Source organism: Malaya genurostris, chromosome 2, assembly GCF_030247185.1.
Source record: "Malaya genurostris strain Urasoe2022 chromosome 2, Malgen_1.1, whole genome shotgun sequence".
NCBI lineage: Eukaryota > Metazoa > Arthropoda > Insecta > Diptera > Culicidae > Malaya > Malaya genurostris.
This window is the reverse complement of record NC_080571.1, coordinates 93799017-93824473: the sequence shown is the minus strand read 5'-3', so window position 1 is coordinate 93824473 and position 25457 is coordinate 93799017. Positions and strand designations below refer to the sequence as shown.

The following is a 25457-nucleotide window of genomic DNA, read 5'->3' as shown; positions in this document are numbered from 1 at the left end:
CGATGGTTTTTCCTTTCCGAACCAGAACTGATTCAGCAATATCGAGCGTACCATGGACCGACGCATTGTACGAGTGCAGTCCGCTGAAAATGATGGACAGTGCGGACAACCTGTTGAAGGACTGCCTCACCAACTATAACAGTACCGTGATAGCCCGGAACATCGCGAAACCAGTATCGGAACTGCTGCTAAAACTGCCGAAACTATCACTGGAAATGATGGCCAACGGCACGGTTCAACCCTGCGGCGTTACCTTCAGCAATAATAATAACAGCAGCAGCAGTAGCATTGCCGGACCGAGTCGGATTAGCTACTATCGGCACCAGCTGGTATGCAACAACAGTGCTGGTCACTTTACCTTCTACGAGAATGATTCGTTCGATCTGCAGAATTCTTCGCTGGTCAGCCCGGTCAGCTCGTTAGATCCACTGCAATGTTTGCTGAGTATCGATTACGACGACGTGATAAAGCAATTGGCCGGGTTGGTGTTGGCCGCCAACGGGACAGCAGCAGCAGCAGCCAGCAGCAGCTCGACCAGTGCCGATTCCCTCTCGACACTCGCGGAGGACGGCGGCGGATTGACGATGCGATACGAGTGGAGTTTCCTGTTTGTAATACTGTTCATTTTCGCCGGCGGTCTCGGTAATATACTGGTTTGCCTTGCCGTTGCCCTGGATCGAAAGCTGCAGAACGTAACCAATTATTTCCTGCTGTCGCTTGCCATCGCGGATCTGCTCGTTAGCCTGTTCGTTATGCCACTGGGAGCGATTCCGGGATTTCTGGGTATGTAAGAATGCATTTTCTTTCCGTTTGGTTTGAGAAGTAGTAGAATATATTTCAGTGCGATCGTTTGTTTAATATGGACACTATTTTCATTTCACTGATTTATTTTGAATGAATAGAATATTCAATATTATTCTTGTTAGCAACCGAGTGCGACTCGTTAGGAAACACGTTAATTTCGCATTACCGCCTATGCTCGAACCAGTTCTAATTAATTTCAACCATCGTTTATGCATTCAGTTCTAGTAAACGGAATACGTGAATTGAATGTCGCGAATCGAACGTCAATTAGTTTAGAAATACTTTACAAGCGAATTCTAATGATTTTGTTTTATGATTTAGAATACAGTGCTTTTGCGAAATTGAATAAAACTTTTGTAAGGAGAAACCTTAAATAACGATATTTCAAAATTGTACCCTAAATACGACTACATTGATTCAAATGTAAGAAATCAATTCTACCTCGTGATTGTTTCGATAAAATAAGAAATTGAAATGCCGAAATAATGGTCAGTGATTCCCAAAGTTGGTCCTACAGCCTATTGGTGGACTCTAGCTCATTTTTAGTGGGTAGTAAACTCAAAATTGACAGCAGGTGCGCAATAAGTTGCAAATAGTGGAATTCACCAGTTAAAAAAAATCTCAGAATGGCCCTAAGTAAATATGGAAAACTTTTCAATATATCATTGCGAAATACAATCCAGAATCAAGCTAATCTATTAGTGGTAAGAGTGCTGTGATTAGTAAATCACTGAATTCTTGTCAGATTTGTGAGTAAGAAAATGAAAGTGAGAAAATGAATTCTTAAGTGGTGTCACGGCCAAAAATTTTTCAAATAAAAATGAGTGAAAAAAGTTTAAATGTTTCATTAGAAATTCAAATCATGTCTTTTTTGCGAATTCAATCCATACAAAATACAGAAAGGAAATTCAGGTCCAGGTTCAGAATTCAGAATAAGAAGTCAGGTCTACATTAATGATTCAGGGCTATGGTTCTGTTGAATTCTCAGAATTCGAATCCAAAATCTTGTTCAAATACAGATAAGAAGTCCAGAATCTTGCTTCCCGAATTAAAATTTAAGATCAGATTCAAAATCTCTTCAGGAGCTCAGATACAGATTCTAAGTACGGTATAAGAATTCATATCCAAAACTGAAGTCCAGATCCCTGTTTAGAATTCAGGTCACGGAAATCTATGAATCAGGAGTCAGGAGTTCGGGCGCTTTGTACGAGGTTCACCAGTTGCTGTTAACTCAAATAATGATCGTTTTGATGCCGGAGTGAAGTGGTGAATCCATGTTTCATCCATTGTCACATATCGACGCAAAAATTCCGGTTTGTTACGTTTAAATATGGCCAAATACTACTCAGAAACATCAAAACGTTCTCGTTTTTGGTCAACAGTGAGCAAACGCGGCACCCACTTTGGACAGAGCATTCTCATAGTCGAATGCTCGTGCAACAGAGCCAACACGTTCTTCTGACATCTGTACGATGTCAGCTAACTCACGCAACTTTACTTTTCGATCGCTCAAAACGATTTTGTGGCCTTTCTCATATAGAAAGGCTATGCAATCACTGTGAAAATCGGAGTGCTTAGTGTCAGTGTGTGTGTATGTATGTATGTATGTGTGTATGTGACAAATAATGTCACTATATTTTCTTAGAGATAGCTGAACTGATTTCACAGACTCAGATTCAAATGAAAGGTCTTATGGTCCCATAGACTGCTATTAGGTTTTCTCCCGATCCGACTTCCGGTTCCGGAATTACAGAGTAATATGCACAAAAAAAAAGGAAAAAAATTAGTCACACACGTTTCTCAGGGATGGTTGAACCGAGTTACACAAACTTAGATTCAAATGAAAGGACTTATGGTCTCATACAATTTTACTGGATTTTATTCTGATTCGATTTTCGGTTCCGGAATTACAAGAAAATATGTGCAAATTTATGAAAAAATGCTCACTCAATTTTCTCGGAAATTTGTGGACCAATTTTCACTAAATAAAAAGCAAATAAAAGGTCTCCGAAAAGCTTATTCAGATCCGACTTCCGGTTCCGATATTACAGAGCGATTAGTGAAAATTTTCAATTTCATGAGTATTTTTTCACAAGTGATGGCGAAACGATGTGCATATTTTTATAAAACTTACTGCTAAATTCATCTAGTTGAAAGTTGAAAGCACCGATAATAGTGCAGAAAGGTTCCTAAAATGGAACTGAGTACGATTTCTCAGCAACGATTGAACCGATTTTCATGAATCATGATTCATATTAAAGCTCTTATTGTCTTAAAAATATACTGTGCAATTTCAACCAGATCCGATCTCCGGCTCCGAAACTATAGGGCGATGAGTGTCAAAACATTCAAATCGTCATACAAAATGACGATGCAAAACTGGTACGCGCCGGTATGTGCAGCTTTGCTCCTTTCGCAGCGTGCTTTTCTCAACTTCGTATAGCGTGCAGAGTTTCCACATTGAAATCTATGTTTTTCTAGTGAAAAATTTCTTAATCTTTTATTCAATTTGTACGTACTGGTTAGTGTATAAAAATGTACACTTTTTGTCTTTCTCATATAGAAAGTTTATACAGGGTCCCAATTAAATTAAAAAGGCCATAAATTCAGTTTGGAAAATTATTTTTACTTAATTCAAAGTACAAAATGTGTAAAAATAATACAAAATTCAGAATCAATTCACTTTTGCTCGATATAACCACCTTTTGCCTTGACTATGGCCTTGAGACGGTCAAAAAACGAATCGCAAGCTGCCCGAATGTGACTTGCAGGTATTTAGGCCCACTCGCGGACAATAACTTTTTTCAGCGCCTCGAGACTAGTGTATCTTTTAGTTCGGACTTTGCTCTCCAAAATGGCCCAAAGAGAATAATCCATTGGATTCGCATCTGGTGAATTCGAAAGCCATTGTGTGGACGTGATGAAGTTCGGAACGTTGTTTTTCAGCCATTCTTGGTTCACTCGAGCTTTGTGAGACGGTGCCGAGTCCTGCTGAAACGTCCATGGTCTGCCACCCAAAAGTTTGTCTGTCCATGGCTTCAAAGCAACCTCCAGAATACTTTCCCGATAATATGTCGCATTTACCTTGACGCCAGGCTCGATGAAAACGATTGGCGAGCGCCCATCTGCGGTTACAGCGGCCCAAACCATTATCTGTTGCGGGTGCTGCCTCCTGGTGGCCAATCGATGACTCAAATTCTCGTATGAACGGTCGGTCAAGTAAACCCTATCGTTTTGAGAGTTTACGAATTGCTCGATTGGAAAAATTTTCTCGTCAGAAAATACATTGTTCGGAAATTGACCGCTTTCGGCCAAACGAAGCAACTCCTTCGCTCTCTCAAGTCAAGATTTTTTTTTCGCGTTCACTTTTGGCAAAATGCTTTCTTGCGCTTGTAAACAATACAACTCCGAACTGTCGTTTAGCAAATTTCTAGAGAGCTGATGCCCGTGCGTCAACTGCGCGAGCGGTCTGAAATTGGTTACACTTCGAGTGCCGGACCCTGTACTTGAAAAATTGAGTAGTGAAAATTGACCCGGAGGGGTAAGCGTTCTGTATCGTTCGACACAGCTCATCAAGCTGAGTATTGTCTCTGTGTATGTATGTATGTGTGTGAGTATGTGTCAAATAATGTCACTCATAGAATAAAAAACCTTTTTTAATCCACCTAATGGTGTAATGATGCCTTTCTCATATTACTTATGATTTCAATAACATCACTAGAGAATTCTGTCAAGTGCCTTTTTTTGAAACTTGAATAAAATCAAAAACTTTCTTCGGTATACACTACCATTACCTTTTCAATTTGTAAACAGTTATGACAAGTTAATATAGATTTAAATGTGGCAACCCCGCACGCTACACAAATTTGAACAAAGCACGCTGTGTGCTACGTGGGTGCGTTTTCTTCTTCTTCGTTACCAGCACGTACCGATGCGTTTCGGTAGCTTGAAAGTTTTGATACTCATTATCCTATAATTTCGGAACCGGAAGTCGGATCTGGATGAAATTGCATAGTATTTTTAAGACAAAGCGAGCTTTAATTTGAATCATGATTTGGGAAAATCGGTTTAACCGTTGCTGAGAAATCAAAGTGAGTTCCGTTTTTGGAGCTCTTCTTCACTATTACCGGTGCGTTCGGAAGCGGAAACCGGGCACTAGTAGTCTCAAAGTAGATTTATATATCTACTAATTAACAAAGTTTGCCAACTAGATGAATTTACCAGTAAATTTTATAAAAAAAATGTGCACCTCGTTTCGCCATCGCTTGTGAAACATTCTCATGAAATTGAAAATATTCACTAATCTCACTGTAATACCGGAACCGAAAGTCGGATTTGGATCAACTTTTCGGGGGCTTTTTGAAGAATCTCAAGACCTTTGCATCTTAGGTTGTGAAAATCACATTTCCGAGAAAACTGAATGCGTATTTTTTTTAATAGAATTGCACATATTGCCAAGTAATTCCGGAACCGGAAGTCGGATAAAGATAAAATTCAATAGCGATTTATGGGACCATAAGACCTTTCATTTGAATCTGAGTGTGTGAAAATCGGCTCAGCCATCTCTGAGAAAATCAAGTGGCAATATTTATCACGTGCACACACGCATATATATTGTCTTTATTGTCTTCGATTAGAGTTAACCTTTCGCACAGACTTTGGCTGTATAACTTAACACTAATGGTAACTTAATAATATTTTTGATTTAAACATGTCTTTGCTAATATTAAAATCAAACAGATGATACACGCTGTTGAAACGATGGCAACAAACATCCATTGGATTATTCTGACCATATTGTGTGCGATGAAATGAGCGTCTAAGAAAATCCGTTCTTCGCAATGATCTTCCTGGAACGTTAAAGTGAATTCTTTCGAGTAGCACGGGGCAATCGATGTTATCAGTCAGTAGATCAAAAACGAATATCCTTTGTAGATGTACTCGTCTATTTTGCAGAGTCGGTAGGTTCATGAGAGCACAGCGATTCTCGTAACGTGGCAATTGAAGATGATTCTGCCAAGGTAGTCGTCGAAGAGCAAATCGGACGAAACACTTTTGGACCCTTTCGATCCGGTCGATGTGAACATTATGATGCGGAGCCCAAATTATAACTCCAGCCCAAATTATAACTCCATATTCCATATTACAGGCTGCTCGGCCATCCATGGAAGTTGACCATCAATGTCAACTTTCCCTCTCTGAGCAGCCTAGATAGCCGTGTAGTGTCGGTAGCGGTTTCCCAACTGGCTAAGAATAACGCTACGGTCCACCTGTACCGATGGTATAAGTCCACCAAACAGGTAAGCCGTGTGGCATCCGGCGGAATTATTTTTTACCAAGAATTGATCCACTGGTTTCCTGTTCCATGTCGTAAAAGGCCACAAAAATAGGAACTCCTAAGTCAAGGTGTATTTCCGTACCGATGGCTGAATGGCTGCAGGAGGTTAAACATTGCAGTCGTGAACGGAATATCTTGGGTTTTTCCCTTACTGGATACACGCAATGCTTAGCAATCGACTTCTTTGTTCATCGCTTCGGCAAGCAGAGATTAGAAAGCTGAGTGTCTGTGGGTGTCCTCAAGGTGGTGTACTATCCCCACTTTTATGGAACCTAGTCGGTGATGGTTTGTTAAGGAAACTTAATAACCTTGGATTTTCGACTTATGGTTTTGCCGACGATTATCATATATTGATGACCGGTATAAGCATTAACACTCTCTTTGATTTAATGCAGCAAGCCCTGCGATCTGTTGAACAATGGTGTTGTCAGGTTGGATTATCTGTAAATCCGGGCAAAACATCAATGGTGCTTTTCACTCATCGTAGGATAATTACAGGAGCTCGTCCGTTGCAGTTCTTTGGTTCAGAGGTCACTGTGGTCGATCAAGTTAAATACGTCGGGGTTATTCTTGACTCAAAACTGAATTGGTCTGCTCACATTGACTTCAGGATTGAAGGAGCTTGCATGGCTTTCGGCCAATGCAGACGAGCTTTTAGAAAATCATGGGGACTCAAACCCAGATATATTCATTGGATCTACACAACTATCGTTAGACCAATTTTAGCAGGTCTTAGGTTGTCTTGTATGGTGGCAGAAAGGAGAAGTCGCGACAGTTCAGTCGAAGCTAAATCATCTCCAAAGGATGGTCTTAATGGCGATGACAGGAGCATTCACGACAACTCCTAATGCTGCTCTAGAGGCGCTACTGTGCATTAAACCACTACATGTGTTCCTAAAACAAGAAGCATTATCTTGTGCATACCGTCTTACTGGCGCAGCTTGCAAACTTGCGCTCAGACAAAAGCATTTCTACCAGATTTAAATCTGAAAATGTCAAAGTGTCTACTGCATTTCTCCAAGTATCATTGCAGTATTCTGGTCAGAGCTCTGACTGGACATTGCAAACTCACTTATCACATGGCTACTATTCAACGTGCTGAGTATTATTCGTGTGATTTGTGTGAATGCGATTATGGTACTTCATATCATCTGATATGTAACTGTCCCGCATTGACGCAGCTACGTATCCGGGTTTTTGGTTCTCCATACATGGTTGAGTCTGTGTATGCGGAGCTAAAATTGAAGGATATTCTCTCGTTTCTCACCCAATGTGGTAAGGAGCTATAGTCAGAAGGGTTCATCGTTCTTCCTGGAGTGAATGAATCCCTTCTGTATTCACCTTAAATAGGGTTTAGCAGATTGTTTGGCATCCTTTGGGGGGTGCCGAATTTACTTCTGCTCGTACATACTGCGAGTCGTTCTGCATTCTTCCGAGAATGGTGTCGCTTTTGTAAGATCTCTAAATCCTCTCGGGGGTTGGAGGTTTTATTAACAGCAGACTGTTCGGGACCTCGTAGAGGTTCAGAATTTCCTTCTGCTTCCACTAAATGTGATCCTCAGCAGATTGTTCAGCATCCCTTAGGGGTGCAGAATTTACTTCTGCTTTTATGTGTTTTTGTGTCGTCAATTTTTCCCATCCTCCTAGTCCAACCCTTACCATTTCCTTTCAATCCTTCCCTCTTATATATCGGGAAAATGATGCTAAAAACAAATTGATGGCAAGGCACAAATCTCCAAATATCAAGGGGAACGTGCCATTTGAGCCAATTTGTTCTGATTCCTGATTCCTGAGATGTACTCGTCTATTTTGCAGAGTCGGTAGGTTCATGAGAGCACAGCGATTCTCGTAACGTGGCAATTGAAGATGATTCTGCCAAGGTAGTCGTCGAAGAGCAAATCGGACGAAACACTTTTGGACCCTTTCGATCCGGTCGATGTGAACATTATGATGCGGAGCCCAAATTATAACTCCATATTCCAAAATACTTCGTACTAAAGCGATGTAAATTGTTTTTAGACAATACACATCGTTGAAATCTTGCGTGTTGCGTTTAATGAGTCCCAAAACTGCAAAGGCTTTCGCAGTAACAAAGGCAAACTGTTCGATGAAGCGGAGCTTGCGATCGAGAATGATGCCTAAGTCTTTAACAGATGAAACTCGCCTAATTGTAGCCGCCATTATGGAGTAATCGAATAAAATCGGTGAATGTGCTCGTGAGAAGGTTATTGAATTACATTTCTTGATGCTCACTGTCATGCCGTTTCTATCACACCAGTCTAAAACCCTCTTAATGTCCATTTGTAGAGCACAGCAATCTAAAAGACTTGTGATGATGCGATAGAGTTTGAGATCATCAGCATACATTATTCTGAATGACGACAATACACAGCAAAGATCGTTAACGAATAGAACGAAGAGGAGTGGGCCGAGATGACTCCCCTGTGGAACACCCGATGTAACATTGAAGGATTCAGAGAGTACGGTTCCGACTCGTACGGTAGCACTTCGATCAGTGAGATACGACATAAACCAATTAGTTATCCAATCAGGAAATCCGTTTCGTCTCAATTTTTCCACTGCGAGCTGATGAGGAACACGATCGAAAGCTTTTGAAAAATCAAAGTAAATCGCGTCGACTTGTTGCCGTTTTTCAAGTTTGTCGATCAATATTGAAACGTAGCTCATTAGGTTTGTAGTAGTAGACCGCTTTCTGACAAACCCGTGCTGATCAGTGGATATGATATGTTTTACTGAGGGGTAAATAAGATCTAACAACATACGCTCGAATACTTTAGGTAAGCAGCTCAGAATTGAGATGCCTCTGTAGTTTGTGACGTCGTGTACGTTGCCGGTTTTGTGAACTGGAACTATCAAAGCTTTTTTCCACTTCGCTGGGAAATATTGTTCAGCAAGAGAGCGGTTGAAAAGCAGAGATACAGGTAAAGCCAAAGCAGAAGAACACTCCATCACGAAAGACGGTGGTAGCCCGTCCGATCCTGGCCCTTTGGATCCATCGACTTGTCGTAGATATACACAGACAATTGCTCAGTTCGTCGAACTGAGTCGAATGGTATATGAAATTCGACCTTCCGGACCTCCGTTCAAAAGTCGGTTTTCACAGTAATATCATATCCTTTCTATATATGAGCAAGGCAAAAATGCATAGTCCAATAGCATGCTATTGAATTTCAGCATGTGTTCATAGGGTAAAGTGTGTTTAAAATTGCTAGATTTGGCTCAAAACTAATTCAATTTGTAGGCTATATTAGTTACTTGCTAAATGAACCGACTTCGGCTATACTGGTTCCATGTTCCCGATTCCAGATGTATTGAAAATAGTGTTCAAAAACTCTAAAACGAGACTCTCTCAATTTTCTCAGAGATGATTTGATCGATTTCCACAAACTCAGGCTCAAATAAAATTTTCTACTGTCTCATAGGTTGCTGTTTAATTTCACCCGGGTTCGACTTCCGGTTCCAGATCTCTACGGTAAAGTGTATTTAATCATTTTGTGCGACAATGCAAAATGAAGTAAAATTCTTATTAACTTGACATGTCTGTTTACAAATTGAAAATGTTATGTTAGTTCATACCCAAAAAAAAAAGTTTCTTATTTTATTCAAGAATGAAAAATTCTTGACAGAATTTTCTAGTGATATTTCTGGAAATATAAGTTATATGAGAAAGGCAACACAACACCACTTTCTGGTGTAACCGCCACATCGTCCACTGCGTTCTGCATCATCGGTGTCTCTAAAACCCTTTTTGAAGCTTGAAGGGTATTTTTTCCCATCAAGAAGCAGTGTAAAATTAAAACACGAAATTGTTTTTGATCCATTGTTCTGAAAAATAACAAAAGTAGCGTCACTGTTATCAGAATAGCTGTCTTTTAATGATTAGTATTAACCGAAAAAAGGTGACTGCAATAAAACTAGCTCCATCTATGTGTTAGGACCGGGACTTTTCAATCTACGTGTTAATTGAAAGAAAAGGAAAACAAAGAGAAACTGTCGTTTGCACTTAGGACCTTTTCTAATGTTCACTGAGATTTGTTTGGATTTTATATGAGTGGATTCCTTTATTTTTCACGGATAGTTGATTAGGTGCAGCCACATAATCAAACGATTTGTATTAATATTGTTACGACGTGGAGTCTTGACCTATTCGACAAAATGGCCTTCGACAAAGTGGTCTTTTCGCGAAACAACCCTGACCCAGCATTAATATTCGGAATGGAAATAAGTGTTTAATCAAAATAACATCGTTCCATGTAATCATAATAAACACTCATTTTGCTACCTACCGGGGGGCATAGATTCTGTAAATTGGATTTGCATGTCAGAAGAACTTTTCGGTAGATCCTCGCATGCTCAATTGACATTCGAATTAGGAGCGTTATAATGATATTTCCTACTTCATGTTAAACCTGTTTCTTGCTGTTGGTAACCTGCATGAAAATATTTTCCTAATAGCTAATCTATACGAGCCCCAGGGAATCAAACGCTGGGGTCATGTTCTGACATGGTAGAGAAAATTTCATCAAATTTGCTCACGTTAGAATCATAAATTCTCTAGTTTGTTTATTCTATTGTAATAAAATCAGATCACAGAACGGAACGGAATGCGGTACAAACGAAGCTCTAGCCTTGCAGATGTTATGCATGCCAAACGAGAAAGTCCGCAGTTTGTCTAAACCGACGGTCAAGGGGATGCAAAACAGAACAGATTAAAACTTCAAAGCATCCTTCCATACTAATTGCATTGTGGCAAAATGTCACTAATGAAGCAGGGTAAAGGTTAAATGCGACAGTTAGGAAAAATTCATGCCACCCTAGCTCGTTGAATCCGTATGTTATTCTTTGTTAACCCATTCGTTCGTGACTAGACCACATACCTTTACAGTCTTCTACCTTGCTATGCCATGCTGCCGGGTTATCATAAATAATAACACGCGTGAGCGCTAGTCATCATAAATCTTGATGTCGGGGCACGAGATTGCAGCGTCAGCATAAAACCGAATTGTATAATCAGACCCTGAATGAAATGGGCATTCAGTTAATCAGACAGCGATTCCGAAGGTTCTGAGTCGCGTGCAACCGGGCGAATCCGTCCGACGCAAGATTCGCCATTTGTTTGATGTTAAGCTCGAATCAAACATCCCTGCGTAAAGCCCACCATTAAAATTTCGCACCATGCCAACCGGCAGGCCCGGCTCCGGTGGCAGAATGTTTCGTTGCGCATATTTAACGACCGCACAGCCATCGCATAAAATGATAATCCATTTGTATGACGAATAGCATATATGCGGTTATACGTGGTGGCATCGAATGGAAGGAAGAATGTTAATATCATTGTCGTTTTTTCTGCTTATCGAGCGGGTAATACCACAAACTCGGTGCTTTTTTTTGCGATGAACTTCCGGTGAAAGCACGATTTTGGATGTATGTTTTGCGCTGGTACAATCCATTTTTTGTTGTTTAGTTCTGGTGACGTGTGGACACTACCGTACAGTGTTCATTCCTATTGTACTCGGGCTGTTGCTTTGGAAACGGAACCAGGATCTAGTTTTGTAGGTGAATGTAATCATGGAGACTGTTGGAAGTTGTAAATAATCGAACAAACTATTAAAAAAGTTCTCATTTGTGCAAAAATCAATTCAATAATGTTTCATGGATTTGAATTTTTTTAAATAACAGCACAACTCTAGAACATACTGTAAATTGAATAGCCGGATTTATTTTTACCACGTACAATTGAACACTAAACGGTTTACCTTTTTCACGACATTGTACTGCACATTGGTTGCAAATGCTTGTGCGACAAAATACATCTATTTAATGGAAACTCTATTGCAGAATAAAACAAACTCTCGTAGTTTTCGTTCAATTGAAAAAAAAAAATGACTCATTTTTATTCCTTCTTGTACCGGAAGTGAGAAGTAAAATGGCGTAGATAAAAGAACTACAAAAAAGCAACAGAAAAATATGAAAAGAAAAAAAAATCACGGATGTGTAATGCTGGATGTCGTGAATACGAATATAACTGAAACGCTATCTTCTTACTTTCGAATATCAATTAGTTGATCACAGTGTTGGTGATTGCCGAAAAGCTTGCTATATTGCTATCTATATTGCGTACAACATTTTCAATCCGTTAGAAGATGCTACAAGTACTAGAGTCTCTCAATGCATGAACCGCGAGAGAAGTTTTCTTCATTTCTTCGCTCCACTTCATACTCTGAGTATTTCACGCCCTTAAAAAAATTTACAGTCTGATAATGATCGTTGCTGTGTGGAATTTCCCAAGAGAGAATTGCAAGTTGACAATTACCGCAGAAAATCGAATCGATGATTCTCATACTAGGTTGTAATATTTCAAAAACCTTGTGTGGAACATTCACAGATATTTTCATAGACACAACTTATACAAAGATTATATGCACATAGTTAGAATAAGCGGCAATAGTAATATGATTCTATCGCAATTATCAACTGCCTGTATAGAATCGGATCGCGAAACGAGAATAAGCGACCGTTTGTTGCTTCAGAGAGGATCCCCACAGCAGCGTGCTATCCTTTGATTCTCAGAAATCGAGAGAAATTCGCTCTCGCACTGGTGTCGATTCTATGTTAAATGAGCCATGCCGGGTTTTTGTTGTTGCGATGATATCCGTCTCTCTTTAATGGCACTGATTCAATCGTGTGAAGAGTTGCCAGTGAGCGTTCTTTGATATGATAAGAGCCATCCTTGAAAAAAAGGTTTTTGCTTTCCTTATATAGAAAGGCTACACAATAACTGTGAAAATCGACTTTTGAACCAAGGAACGGAGGCCCGAAAGTCATGTACCATTCGACTCTTCTCGACGAATCCCATTTTTCATTCGGATCAAACTCCTGGTTCCGGAGGTAGAGTACTTAGTATAAAAATGTAAATTTGAAGAATACTTTGTTCATAAGCTATCTCTTTATCATTCAGGGGTTAGCCAAATTTTGTTCTAGGGCACATAACTGTTATTAATTGTGTTTACGTTTCGTATTCGAATCCTCAGTGCATAGCAGTTCAAATTGTACTGCTTAATGCAAAACTCGGCTGTTCAATTCAAATCGCTAAGCAGACATAAAGTTTCTGCTATTTGCAGAGCACTTTTGTTTTGCATCGAAGTGCAAAGTTTATACTGACGTGCCGAACAAAAACATGGTTTGGCCGATGCAGGTTTGGTCATTCAGGGGTTAGCCAAATTTTTAACTGCTATTTATATTGGTTAGTTATTTTCTCTAGTTTGCAGATCATGAGAGTCTGTATTCAAATAAACCATTTATAGTTCCATAAATGATTTGCTAATTTTTATCCAAGTCTGGCTACCGTTACATTTTTTCCAAAATTCAAATGGTTGAATGAACCGAATGTTACAATGCCGATATCCAGCTTTCGATTTCGAAAGTACCGACAATAGGAATCAAATGTGATAAAATGGAGCTGATTTCACTTTCTTACCCATGATTGAATAGAATTTCACTAACTTAAATTTATATGTAGTATATCAACCGGGTTGGCGGTTCAATTCATAGAGCGCTGGTTTTCCAAGCCAGTTGTCGTATGTTCGAACCCCGACCTGGAAGGATTTCTAGTGTCAGTGGGTACGCTATGAATCAGATTCTTCATCTCGATCTGGAGTACAAAAAGGCGGGTGGGTAATGTCAGAGACATAACTGGATGTCGTGAATACGAAAACAAATGACATGTTCCTTAACACTTCCGAATAGCAATTAGTTGATCAATTGTATGAATTATGCAAGCATTCCCCTTTTTCACATTTTTCGCAAAAACAAAGAAGGCTTCACTTCATCTCGATTACTGTGAATTTCACACGGCGAAAAGTGCACAAATCTAATCAAACTGTTCTACATTTGCACTAAACTGAGGATATTTTGTTTCGATTTGCGAACAACACATCCTAATAGTTCTTCAGAAAACTTTTAGAGCCATTAGAACGGCTGATTTTTTATAATGCTCTCCAACGTTGCTCCTGAGCTGTTTCAGCGAATCGAATCATTGAAGTGAGCTGACAGCTCACAGCTCTTTTGAAAAGAACCGCAGCTCATCAGCTCACTCATTTGCTACCCAGTTCACTGCATTATGAGGAAGGAAACATGCTACGAGCTGATCGGATCTTCGGCTCTTTAAGAGATTCAATTTAGTCGACATCAATGAAAGATAAACTAATTCGCATTGCATTCATTGCATCATTGCAAATCAATGATTCAATTTCGATCATGCATATGAAAGAAAACCGGTGCATAAGAAAAACGGAAGCGAAACTAGCTGTGTAGGCGACACAAAACACATCTGCTCGCAGTGGCGATAGAATCCAAACTGATTCAATTTTTGTTAAGAGATTTCCTTTTATGTGATTTCGTTTGTAGCTTTTTCACTAATGGGCGGTCCTAACGGCTATAAAAATAGCCGCATACAGAGTTTTTATGTCGATTATTTCATTTCGGATTTGCATAATTTATTGAAAAAAAAAACTATCAATATGCTGTAGGGATTCGTTTCCAGCATTCAGAAGGGTCAAATTGCGTAATTCTCTACGATATTAGACTCTGGACATTTTTCACAAAAAAAGGCTTCACTTGATCTCGATTACTGTGAATTTCACACAGCGAAAAGTGCACAAATCTAACCAAATTGTTCTTGATTTGCACTAAACTGATGATAATTACCTGAGATTTGCAAACAACAAATCCTAATAGTTCTTTAGAAAACTTTTAGAGCCATTAGAACGGCTGATATTGTGTAATGTTCTCCACCGTTGTTTTTTCCCCAATGCTAATGACTGGCAGCTGTGACGTAATCGCTCTTGTCGAAAGCGAAACTAGCTGTGCAGACGACACAAAACACATCTGCTCGCAGTGGCGATTGAATCCAAACTGATTCAATTTTTGTTAAGAGATTTCCTTTTATGTGATTTCGTTTGTAGCTTTTTCACTAATGGGCGGTCCTAACGGCTATAAAAATAGCCGCATACAGAATTTTATTGTCGATTATTTCATTTCGGGTTTGCATAATTTATTGAAAGAAACTATCAATATGCTGTAGGGATTCGTTTCTAGCATTCACAAGGACCAAATTGAGGAATTCACTGCGATATTCACCACTTTTCGGAACATTTTTCCCGGACGATTTGTTGTACAGCAGCAGATATTTTGTTCTCTTCCTTAGAACGCGTTCTGATTGGCTGGTGTTGACATGGAGCAAATGAGACAGGTTTTTCAATAGTGTACTATTAAAATACTTCAATGCTTTTGCTTTACACGTTTAAATTGAAAAATTTCGATTCTATTGGTAGTTAGATTATATAAATCCTTCCACAGATCACTGAGCTATGAGCTTTCAAAATACGAGAAAGGCAAACGCGCCTTATGAATTATCCTCTTTGATACTCGTTTATACCAAACATTTCAGAAAAGTTTAATTTTGAACTATTTGAGATTATGTCACACAACTGAAAATTTTATCATAAAATTGTGATCATATTTCCGATGGCATGTCGCCAGAATTATGTTGATTCATTAGATACAACAATAGATATTCACGATCAAAAACTTATCACTCTCTCAGAGGGTAAATTTTGAAAAGGCACCCCATAGTAAAGTAAGTCGTATTCACGACAAAAATTCAAGTTATCAGCTACAACGTATGAGAAATTAAAAAAAAACATTATAAAGCTTGCTTCATATAGAACTGGAACAAAGACAATTGCCTGTATTTCATTTATTTATTATTTAATTCAAGATCTTTTTTTTTATACAAAGATAGCGTTAAGGTACTTTTCAGAAAAAATACGGATAAAATTATTCGTCACGGTTTCGAAGGAATTCTCGAATTTTTCCTGCAACACCGCTCATTAGGCGGCGCACACTTTCTTCGTCCATCGTTTTAGCTATCTTATTCCACCCGGTCGTCAGCTGGTTGATGTCTTTGACAATCTTTCCCTTTGCCTCGCTCTTGATGATTGCCCAGTATTTCTCAATAGGGCGGAACTGGGGGCAGTTGGGTTTTTCGGAACAAACTGGACCTCTTTCTCTGCATACCATTCTTGAACGACTTTGCTGTAATGACAGCTTGCCAAATTTTTAGCCACAGCTGCAAATCCCCTGCCAAATCATAAATTTTCTTGCAAATTTGTCGGCAAAAACAAATTTAAATTTGGTTGGAACATCCCCCGAGCCGTCACCAAGAAAAAAATTTGACCTGGGATTTGCCCGAAGTCAGCCTAGACGTTGGTTTCATCGTACATCAGAAGACACCCGTCGAACTTGGTCACCACCTGGTCATACAGTTTCCGAGCACGAATTTTTACCACACTATTCTGTTTTGTGGTCCGATTTGGCTGTTTGCTAGCTCAATACGACTTCACTCCTTCCCGGAGTCGAGTTCTCCTCACGGTACTATGGGCAGCACCGAATTTGCTGGCCAAATCACGACCCGACAGATTTGAATTCCTCTTAATCGTCTTCAAAATCTTACCACGCAGTTTCCGGTCGACAGTTCCACTCCGACGATTGGCTTGAGGCTTCCGAATCGTCGTCAATGTTTCCTTATACCGTTTGATAACGCGCCATATTGTTTTTCTGGGAAATTTCACAATGGATTTTCCAAATAAATGTGCACAATTTTTTCTCTTATTTCGGCTTCCATGTTGATTGTTTACAAATTACAGTCGATTTGCGGAATGTCAAAAATCATACGTGAAGCTGACAAAATTCCCGACACGTGGGCGCCAAGAACTTCCAAATCCGTCCACCAGAAGCGCCACAATATGAGCAAAAGCTTGTTCCAATTCTAAATGAAGCAAGCTTTACCTGCTTAGACATAATTAAATTTAAACTATTGTTGTACGACTGGGGAATATCTCAAATCTATCTTTCTCAGTCTCCATGATTTCGAACATTCAACGTTCGGTAATTGGTTTTGTCAGACAGTGTTAGGATTGTCTGGATTTGATTTTCGCGACGCAGTGAAACTTGCCGGGACTATTAAACAATAGTTAGTTTTATTGGACTAATAAATACAAAACATAACTGATTAACACATTAGACTTTCATGCCTTGACTAACAACTGTCAGTAGGATCGTAACACAAAAGCCATTCCATCGGTCTGCACACTAAGAATAGGCTACCAAATCAATAAGAGCTAATCGATACCGATACCGAAACGATAATTAAATACCAATTTATAGTGTCAAATTTTGTCCTGAGTTTCATTGTTGGAAAAGAGTAGCTATTACTAAATAGCTCGATGGCCTATCGATAGACCGATGAAACGAGCAATTAACTAGAGCATCCGTCTGATGCTGCTGCTGTGTGTGTGAGTGTGTGGAACAAAGGGATGCAAATTACTGCTCGACTAGACGGAAAATCGCTGACTGACCGGAAAGGGAAATGGAATTAAGTTTCGACATGTTTTATAATAGCCGAATGATGGTATAAAGAATACCATAATTAAACAGATGAAAAATTAGTTCGAGTAAATACATGGAATGCGAAAATACAATTGCGATTGTCAATAGTTTAATCAGCTCAAAGATTACTTGTAAAGGGTGATTTTTTAAGAGCTTGAGAACTTTTTTAAACAATAAAACGCATAAAATTTGCAAAATCTCATCGGTTCTTTATTTTAAACGTTAGATTGGTACATGACATTTACTTTTTGAAGATAATTTCATTTAAATGTTGACCGCGGCTGCGTCTTAGGTGGTTCATTCGGAAAGTCCAATTTTGGGCAACTTTTTCGAGCATTTCGGCCGGAATAGCCCGAATTTCTTCGGAAATGTTGTCTTCCAAAGCTGGAATAGTTACTGGCTTATTTCTGTAGACTTTAGACTTGACGTAGCCCCACAAAAAATAGTCTAAAGGCGTCAAATCGCATGATCTTGGTGGCTAACTTACCGGTCCATTTCTTGAGATGAATTGTTCTCCGAAGTTTTCCCTCAAAATGGCCATAGAATCGCGAGCTGTGTGGCATGTAGCGCCATCTTGTTGAAACCACATGTCTACCAAGTTCAGTTCTTCCATTTTTGGCAACAAAAAGTTTGTTAGCATCGAACGATAGCGATCGCCATTCACTGTAACGTTGCGTCCAACAGCATCTTTGAAAAAATACGGTCCAATGATTCCACCAGCGTACAAACCACACCAAACAGTGCATTTTTCGGGATGCATGGGCAGTTCTTGAACGGCTTCTGGTTGCTCTTCACTCTAAATGCGGCAATTTTGCTTATTTACGTAGCCATTCAACCAGAAATGAGCCTCATCGCTGAACAAAATTTGTCGATAAAAAAGCGGATTTTCCGAATGGACCACCTAAGACGCAGCCGCGGTCAACATTTAAATGAAATTATCTTCAAAAAGTAAATGTCATGTACCAATCTAACGTTTAAAATAAAGAACCGATGAGATTTTGCAAATTTTATGCGTTTTATTGTTTAAAAAAGTTCTCAAGCTCTTAAAAAATCACCCTATATAAATGCCCTAATTTACGCATGACACAATTGTGTGACCAATCGGTAGTGTCATATAGATTCAACTAAAATCACACAAATTGTGGGGTTGTGCAGGCAGAAACTTTATTGAAACAAATGCTCTATTTCCTACGGACCTTCTAATATGGAAATATAAACTAAACTGGCGGTGAAAGATAAGCAGTATCATAATCCGTCACTAACATTGCACACTTGTGATAAACCATGCGTAGTTTCCGAAATTGTGAGTCAGGTAATTTCTACACTGGTGTGACGTTTTGTACATTGCTTCAGTGTAGCAACACACTAAATTGAAGAAATATTATCGAAATGAGATTCAAAGTATATATCTTCATTCCTGGTAAAAAAAATTTATTTCAAATTTCACCAAAACATCACCTTGGAATCACTGTGCACTGCTCTGATCTATACCCGGAAGCATCCATGAATTAACTTTGACTTTCCTCTCTCTCTTCCATAGTCGGAGGACTCGTCGACACGCTGGTAGTTTAGTTTTATTGAATTTACTACCGTCAATAGAATTCAATTGAGCCGGTAATCGCCGGCTATGAAAACGAATTCCCGAATTGCGAATAATGTTGGCACTGGAGTAGTAATAAATTTGCTTAAAATGTAGCATGGCTAGAGAAGTCACGGGAAGCGACTGGGTGTATTTTCAATTCTAGCTGAACGATTGGAACAATTCATTTTACTTCACTGTAGCCTGTATAGAAGATGATGATTCTTCGAATATGCCGGACCATTTCGAAGTTTATATTTTCAATTGTCATCAGATTTATGTGTTAATTAATTTACTTAACAAAAGCGAACAGCGATTACACACAGTTTTTAGTTCTAGTTTACTACTTAATCTCTCCAGTCAGATTGGAAAGTAGCTAAGTAAAACTTTGTATACCTTTTTGGTATGGTATTTGTTAAGCGAAAACAGAAAAACATATTCAACTGAAGACTAACTATTGAAAAAAGTGGATGTATTTGGAATGCGTTTTCTTGTAATAGTTGTTCTTCAAAAATCGTTACTTATACAAAATTGATGACCCTAAAAAGGTTTCAGGAAATCAAACGGGCAATGTAGAATGTATTTCCAAAAATTAAAAAAAATATGAAAATTCGAAAAAAAATTTCAAAATTTTTTAATTCGTATTAGTTTTTGCAAAATTTCAACTTTAAATTTGCTACTAAAACCAATATTTGACGGTAATGTGCTAAATGCTAAAGCTAAATGCTAAAGCTAAATGCTAAAGCTAAATGCTAAAGCTAAATGCTAAAGCTAAATGCTAAAGCTAAATGCTAAAGCTAAATGCTAAAGCTAAATGCTAAAGCTAAATGCTAAAGCTAAATGCTAAAGCTAAATGCTAAAGCTAAATGCTAAAGCTAAATGCTAAAGCTAAATGCTAAAGCTAAATGCTAAAGCTAAATGCTAAAGCTAAATGCTAAAGCTAAATGCTAAAGCTAAATGCTAAAGCTAAATGCTAAAGCTAAATGCTAAAGCTAAATGCTAAAGCTAAATGCTAAAGCTAAATGCTAAAGCTAAATGCTAAAGCTAAATGCTAAAGCTAAATGCTAAAGCTAAATGCTAAAGCTAAATGCTAAAGCTAAATGCTAAAGCTAAATGCTAAAGCTAAATGCTAAAGCTAAATGCTAAAGCTAAATGCTAAAGCTAAATGCTAAAGCTAAATGCTAAAGCTAAATGCTAAAGCTAAACGCTAAAGCTAAATGCTAAAGCTAAATGCTAAAGCTAAATGCTAAAGCTAAATGCTAAAGCTAAATGCTAAAGCTAAATGCTAAAGCTAAATGCTAAAGCTAAATGCTAAAGCTAAATGCTAAAGCTAAATGCTAAAGCTAAATGCTAAAGCTAAATGCTAAAGCTAAATGCTAAAGCTAAATGCTAAAGCTAAATGCTAAAGCTAAATGCTGAAGCTAAATGCTAAAGCTAAATGCTAAAGCTAAATGCTAAAGCTAAATGCTAAAGCTAAATGCTAAAGCTAAATGCTAAAGCTAAATGCTAAAGCTAAATGCTAAAGCTAAATGCTAAAGCTAAATGCTAAAGCTAAATGCTAAAGCTAAATGCTAAAGCTAAATGCTAAAGCTAAATGCTAAAGCTAAATGCTAAAGCTAAATGCTAAAGCTAAATGCTAAAGCTAAATGCTAAAGCTAAATGCTAAAGCTAAATGCTAAAGCTAAATGCTAAAGCTAAATGCTAAAGCTAAATGCTAAAGCTAAATGCTAAAGCTAAATGCTAAAGCTAAATGCTAAAGCTAAATGCTAAAGCTAAATGCTAAAGCTAAATGCTAAAGCTAAATGCTAAAGCTAAATGCTAAAGCTAAATGCTAAAGCTAAATGCTAAAGCTAAATGCTAAAGCTAAATGCTAAAGCTAAATGCTAAAGCTAAATGCTAAAGCTAAATGCAAAAGGTAAATGCTAAAGCTAAATGCAAAAGCTAAATGCTAAAGCTAAATGCAAAAGGTAAATGCAAAAGGTAAATGCTAAAGCTAAATGCTAAAGCTAAATGCTAAAGCTAAATGCTAAAGCTAAATGCTAAAGCTAAATGCTAAAGCTAAATGCTAAAGCTAAATGCTAAAGCTAAATGCTAAAGCTAAATGCTAAAGCTAAATGCTAAAGCTAAATGCTAAAGCTAAATGCTAAAGCTAAATGCTAAAGCTAAATGCTAAAGCTAAATGCTAAAGCTAAATGCTAAAGCTAAATGCTAAAGCTAAATGCTAAAGCTAAATGCTAAAGCTAAATGCTAAAGCTAAATGCTAAAGCTAAATGCTAAAGCTAAATGCTAAAGCTAAATGCTAAAGCTAAATGCTAAAGCTAAATGCTAAAGCTAAATGCTAAAGCTAAATGCTAAAGCTAAATGCTAAAGCTAAATGCTAAAGCTAAATGCTAAAGCTAAATGCTAAAGCTAAATGCTAAAGCTAAATGCTAAAGCTAAATGCTAAAGCTAAATGCTAAAGCTAAATGCTAAAGCTAAATGCTAAAGCTAAATGCTAAAGCTAAATGCTAAAGCTAAATGCTAAAGCTAAATGCTAAAGCTAAATGCTAAAGCTAAATGCTAAAGCTAAATGCTAAAGCTAAATGCTAAAGCTAAATGCTAAAGCTAAATGCTAAAGCTAAATGCTAAAGCTAAATGCTAAAGCTAAATGCTAAAGCTAAATGCTAAAGCTAAATGCTAAAGCTAAATGCTAAAGCTAAATGCTAAAGCTAAATGCTAAAGCTAAATGCTAAAGCTAAATGCTAAAGCTAAATGCTAAAGCTAAATGCTAAAGCTAAATGCTAAAGCTAAATGCTAAAGCTAAATGCTAAAGCTAAATGCAAAAGGTAAATGCTAAAGCTAAATGCTAAAGCTAAATGCAAAAGGTAAATGCTAAAGCTAAATGCAAAAGGTAAATGCTAAAGCTAAATGCTAAAGCTAAATGCAAAAGGTAAATGCTAAAGCTAAATGCTAAAGCTAAATGCAAAAGGTAAATGCAAAAGGTAAATGCTAAAGCTAAATGCAAAAGGTAAATGCAAAAGGTAAATGCTAAAGCTAAATGCAAAAGGTAAATGCAAAAGGTAAATGCTAAAGCTAAATGCTAAAGCTAAATGCTAAAGCTAAATGCTAAAGCTAAATGCTAAAGCTAAATGCTAAAGCTAAATGCTAAAGCTAAATGCTAAAGCTAAATGCTAAAGCTAAATGCTAAAGCTAAATGCTAAAGCTAAATGCTAAAGCTAAATGCTAAAGCTAAATGCTAAAGCTAAATGCTAAAGCTAAATGCTAAAGCTAAATGCTAAAGCTAAATGCTAAAGCTAAATGCTAAAGCTAAATGCTAAAGCTAAATGCTAAAGCTAAATGCTAAAGCTAAATGCTAAAGCTAAATGCTAAAGCTAAATGCTAAAGCTAAATGCTAAAGCTAAATGCTAAAGCTAAATGCTAAAGCTAAATGCTAAAGCTAAATGCTAAAGCTAAATGCTAAAGCTAAATGCTAAAGCTAAATGCTAAAGCTAAATGCTAAAGCTAAATGCTAAAGCTAAATGCTAAAGCTAAATGCTAAAGCTAAATGCTAAAGCTAAATGCTAAAGCTAAATGCTAAAGCTAAATGCTAAAGCTAAATGCTAAAGCTAAATGCTAAAGCTAAATGCTAAAGCTAAATGCTAAAGCTAAATGCTAAAGCTAAATGCTAAAGCTAAATGCTAAAGCTAAATGCTAAAGCTAAATGCTAAAGCTAAATGCTAAAGCTAAATGCTAAAGCTAAATGCTAAAGCTAAATGCTAAAGCTAAATGCTAAAGCTAAATGCTAAAGCTAAATGCTAAAGCTAAATGCTAAAGCTAAATGCTAAAGCTAAATGCCAAAGCTAAATGCTAAAGCTAAATGCTAAAGCTAAATGCTAAAGCTAAATGCTAAAGCTAAATGCCAAAGCTAAATGCTAAAGCTAAATGCTAAAGCTAAATGCTAAAGCTAAATGCTAAAGCTAAATGCTAAAGCTAAATGCTAAAGCTAAATGCTAAAGCTAAATGCTAAAGCTAAATGCTAAAGCTAAATGCTAAAGCTAAATGCTAAAGCTAAATGCTAAAGCTAAATGCTAAAGCTAAATGCTAAAGCTAAATGCTAAAGCTAAATGCTAAAGCTAAATGCTAAAGCTAAATGCTAAAGCTAAATGCTAAAGCTAAATGCTAAAGCTAAATGCTAAAGCTAAATGCTAAAGCTAAATGCTAAAGCTAAATGCTAAAGCTAAATGCTAAAGCTAAATGCTAAAGCTAAATGCTAAAGCTAAATGCTAAAGCTAAATGCTAAAGCTAAATGCTAAAGCTAAATGCTAAAGCTAAATGCTAAAGCTAAATGCTAAAGCTAAATGCTAAAGCTAAATGCTAAAGCTAAATGCTAAATGCTATATGCTAAATGATAAATGCTGAATGCTAAATGCTAAATGCTAAATGCTAAATGCTAAATGCTAAAGCTTAATGCTAAATGCCAAAAAAATAAAATAATTTCATACAATGATTATGGAAAGAAGGAACCGCGTGAATATGTCGCACTGGTTCATAAATAATGAATGAAAAGATTTTTTTATTTTCAACAATATAGGATCAGAATGAACCACCGAACTAGGTTCGATGATGAAACTGCATACAAATTTTTTTTATTTGCTTCCAAAAACAAAAGAGTTCGTAGCTCGTCCTGCATCCCGCAATGGCTATGAATAGGAACATGTCCCTGGAGAACGAAATGCGACCGTAATGCATTCCTTCAGAGCAGTCGACGTTCCGGAAAACGGGTACTTAAGAAAGTAGCAAGACATAGCGAACCTGGTTGGATGGATGTTAAGCATTCTCGCAATTGCGTTCAAAAAATATTTCATCTTGTTCTTTTGCCCCAAGTTTTTTTGTTCATGGTTACGCTTTCCCATAGGGTAATGGAAGTGCCCTGTGACGCTTGACCATTTACATTATGCAACCAACGGATGTTACCATTTTTTATGCCACTGCTGGTGCGGAAGACGGATGGGAAATTCCATTGAAACAATTTGGCTGACCGTTTTTTTTACAAGTTGTAGAAAAAGACATAAGAGGAATGGTTTTCGATCTTGTTCAATACAATGTTGATAATGTGGCTTACACTAAGGAATGACTGATGAACCAAGTCCACTTATGCTATCAGAGCAGACGCAAATGTCATCACAGTCTGTCCGCTGCGAATCCAAAGAGAAACTTCCGTTAAATTCGCAGGATATTGCTAGCGTTTTTGCAGCGCCTTTGGTATTGGTATCTGGTCCCAATGCACGTCATCGGTATCTTCAACAACGTCGATGGTAACATCCTCAGTACGATATGTACCAGTTGATATTGATGAAACTGTTCAAACAGTTGACATGATTGAAATGTTTACAATGAAACATTGGAGGTCCGTTGGGGGCGGAGAGAGCAATTCGCTTCCTTTATCGTGAGTTCCGCTAAGATCGCAGCCGGGTACAATTGAAAAGTTTTTCGATGCTGGTCGAAAAGAAAAACTTAGAAGACTTTACTTTTCACAAACTTCATTCGAATAGAATTTGTTTCCGTGGCTCAGTAGAATTGGTTGTACAAAACGTTGAATAAATTAGAAGGCATTGCTTTTATCATATTTTAGATCAGTCCGTCTAATTAGTCTTCCTAAATAATATAAAATGCACGGAATAGGATTACTCTTTGAGTTAAAAAAAACTCAAAATTGTTTTTTTATGTAACTATTCTGTGTAAATGAACATAAAAGGGTGTAGCCGGGGTTTCATATAAAAACTGCCTCAAAATAGAAAAAAATGATATACGCTGTTTGAAAGGGTTTATATTGGCGATGATTTTCCCAAAATTTAAACCCTTCAACTGCCATATTGGTGGAGTTAGGGTGGTTCTTCTGATTTTCATTTTATTTAAATTTTTCAAAAACCTCTTTAGCAAAAAAAATTAAAAAAATCAGGAAAATTTTAGGAATTATGGGAACCCTTTCTGATTTTTTTTTCAGAATTTTTCAAAATGTATTTCATGTGAAAAAAAATGTTCACAATATTCGATTTTTTTTAAATCGCACTTACCATTTTTGTACCAGTCTAGATTTTACATCAAAAATAAATCATTTATGACTACATTACGCTGTATTTTTTCAGTTTTTTTGAAAATGTATGCAGGTATAATATCAGACTTTAAAGAAATAAATCATTCGGAAAACCATGCGTCTCCATCAAATTGTCATCATCCGATGGAGACGCATGGTATTTAGTTCTAAAATCATATATATCATGCTCAGAA

General features: G+C 37.6%; 1 protein-coding gene across 1 annotated transcript in view; it reads left to right on the top strand.

Annotated features, from left to right (window-relative positions):
* The window catches only part of LOC131432785 (uncharacterized), a 151244-nt gene that overhangs the window by 82547 nt on the left and 43240 nt on the right, over positions 1-25457 (top strand). The window contains exon 3 of the mRNA XM_058599297.1: positions 26-783. Coding sequence (XP_058455280.1) covers positions 26-783 — 758 coding nt within the window. The remainder of the gene's footprint in view (positions 1-25; positions 784-25457) is intronic.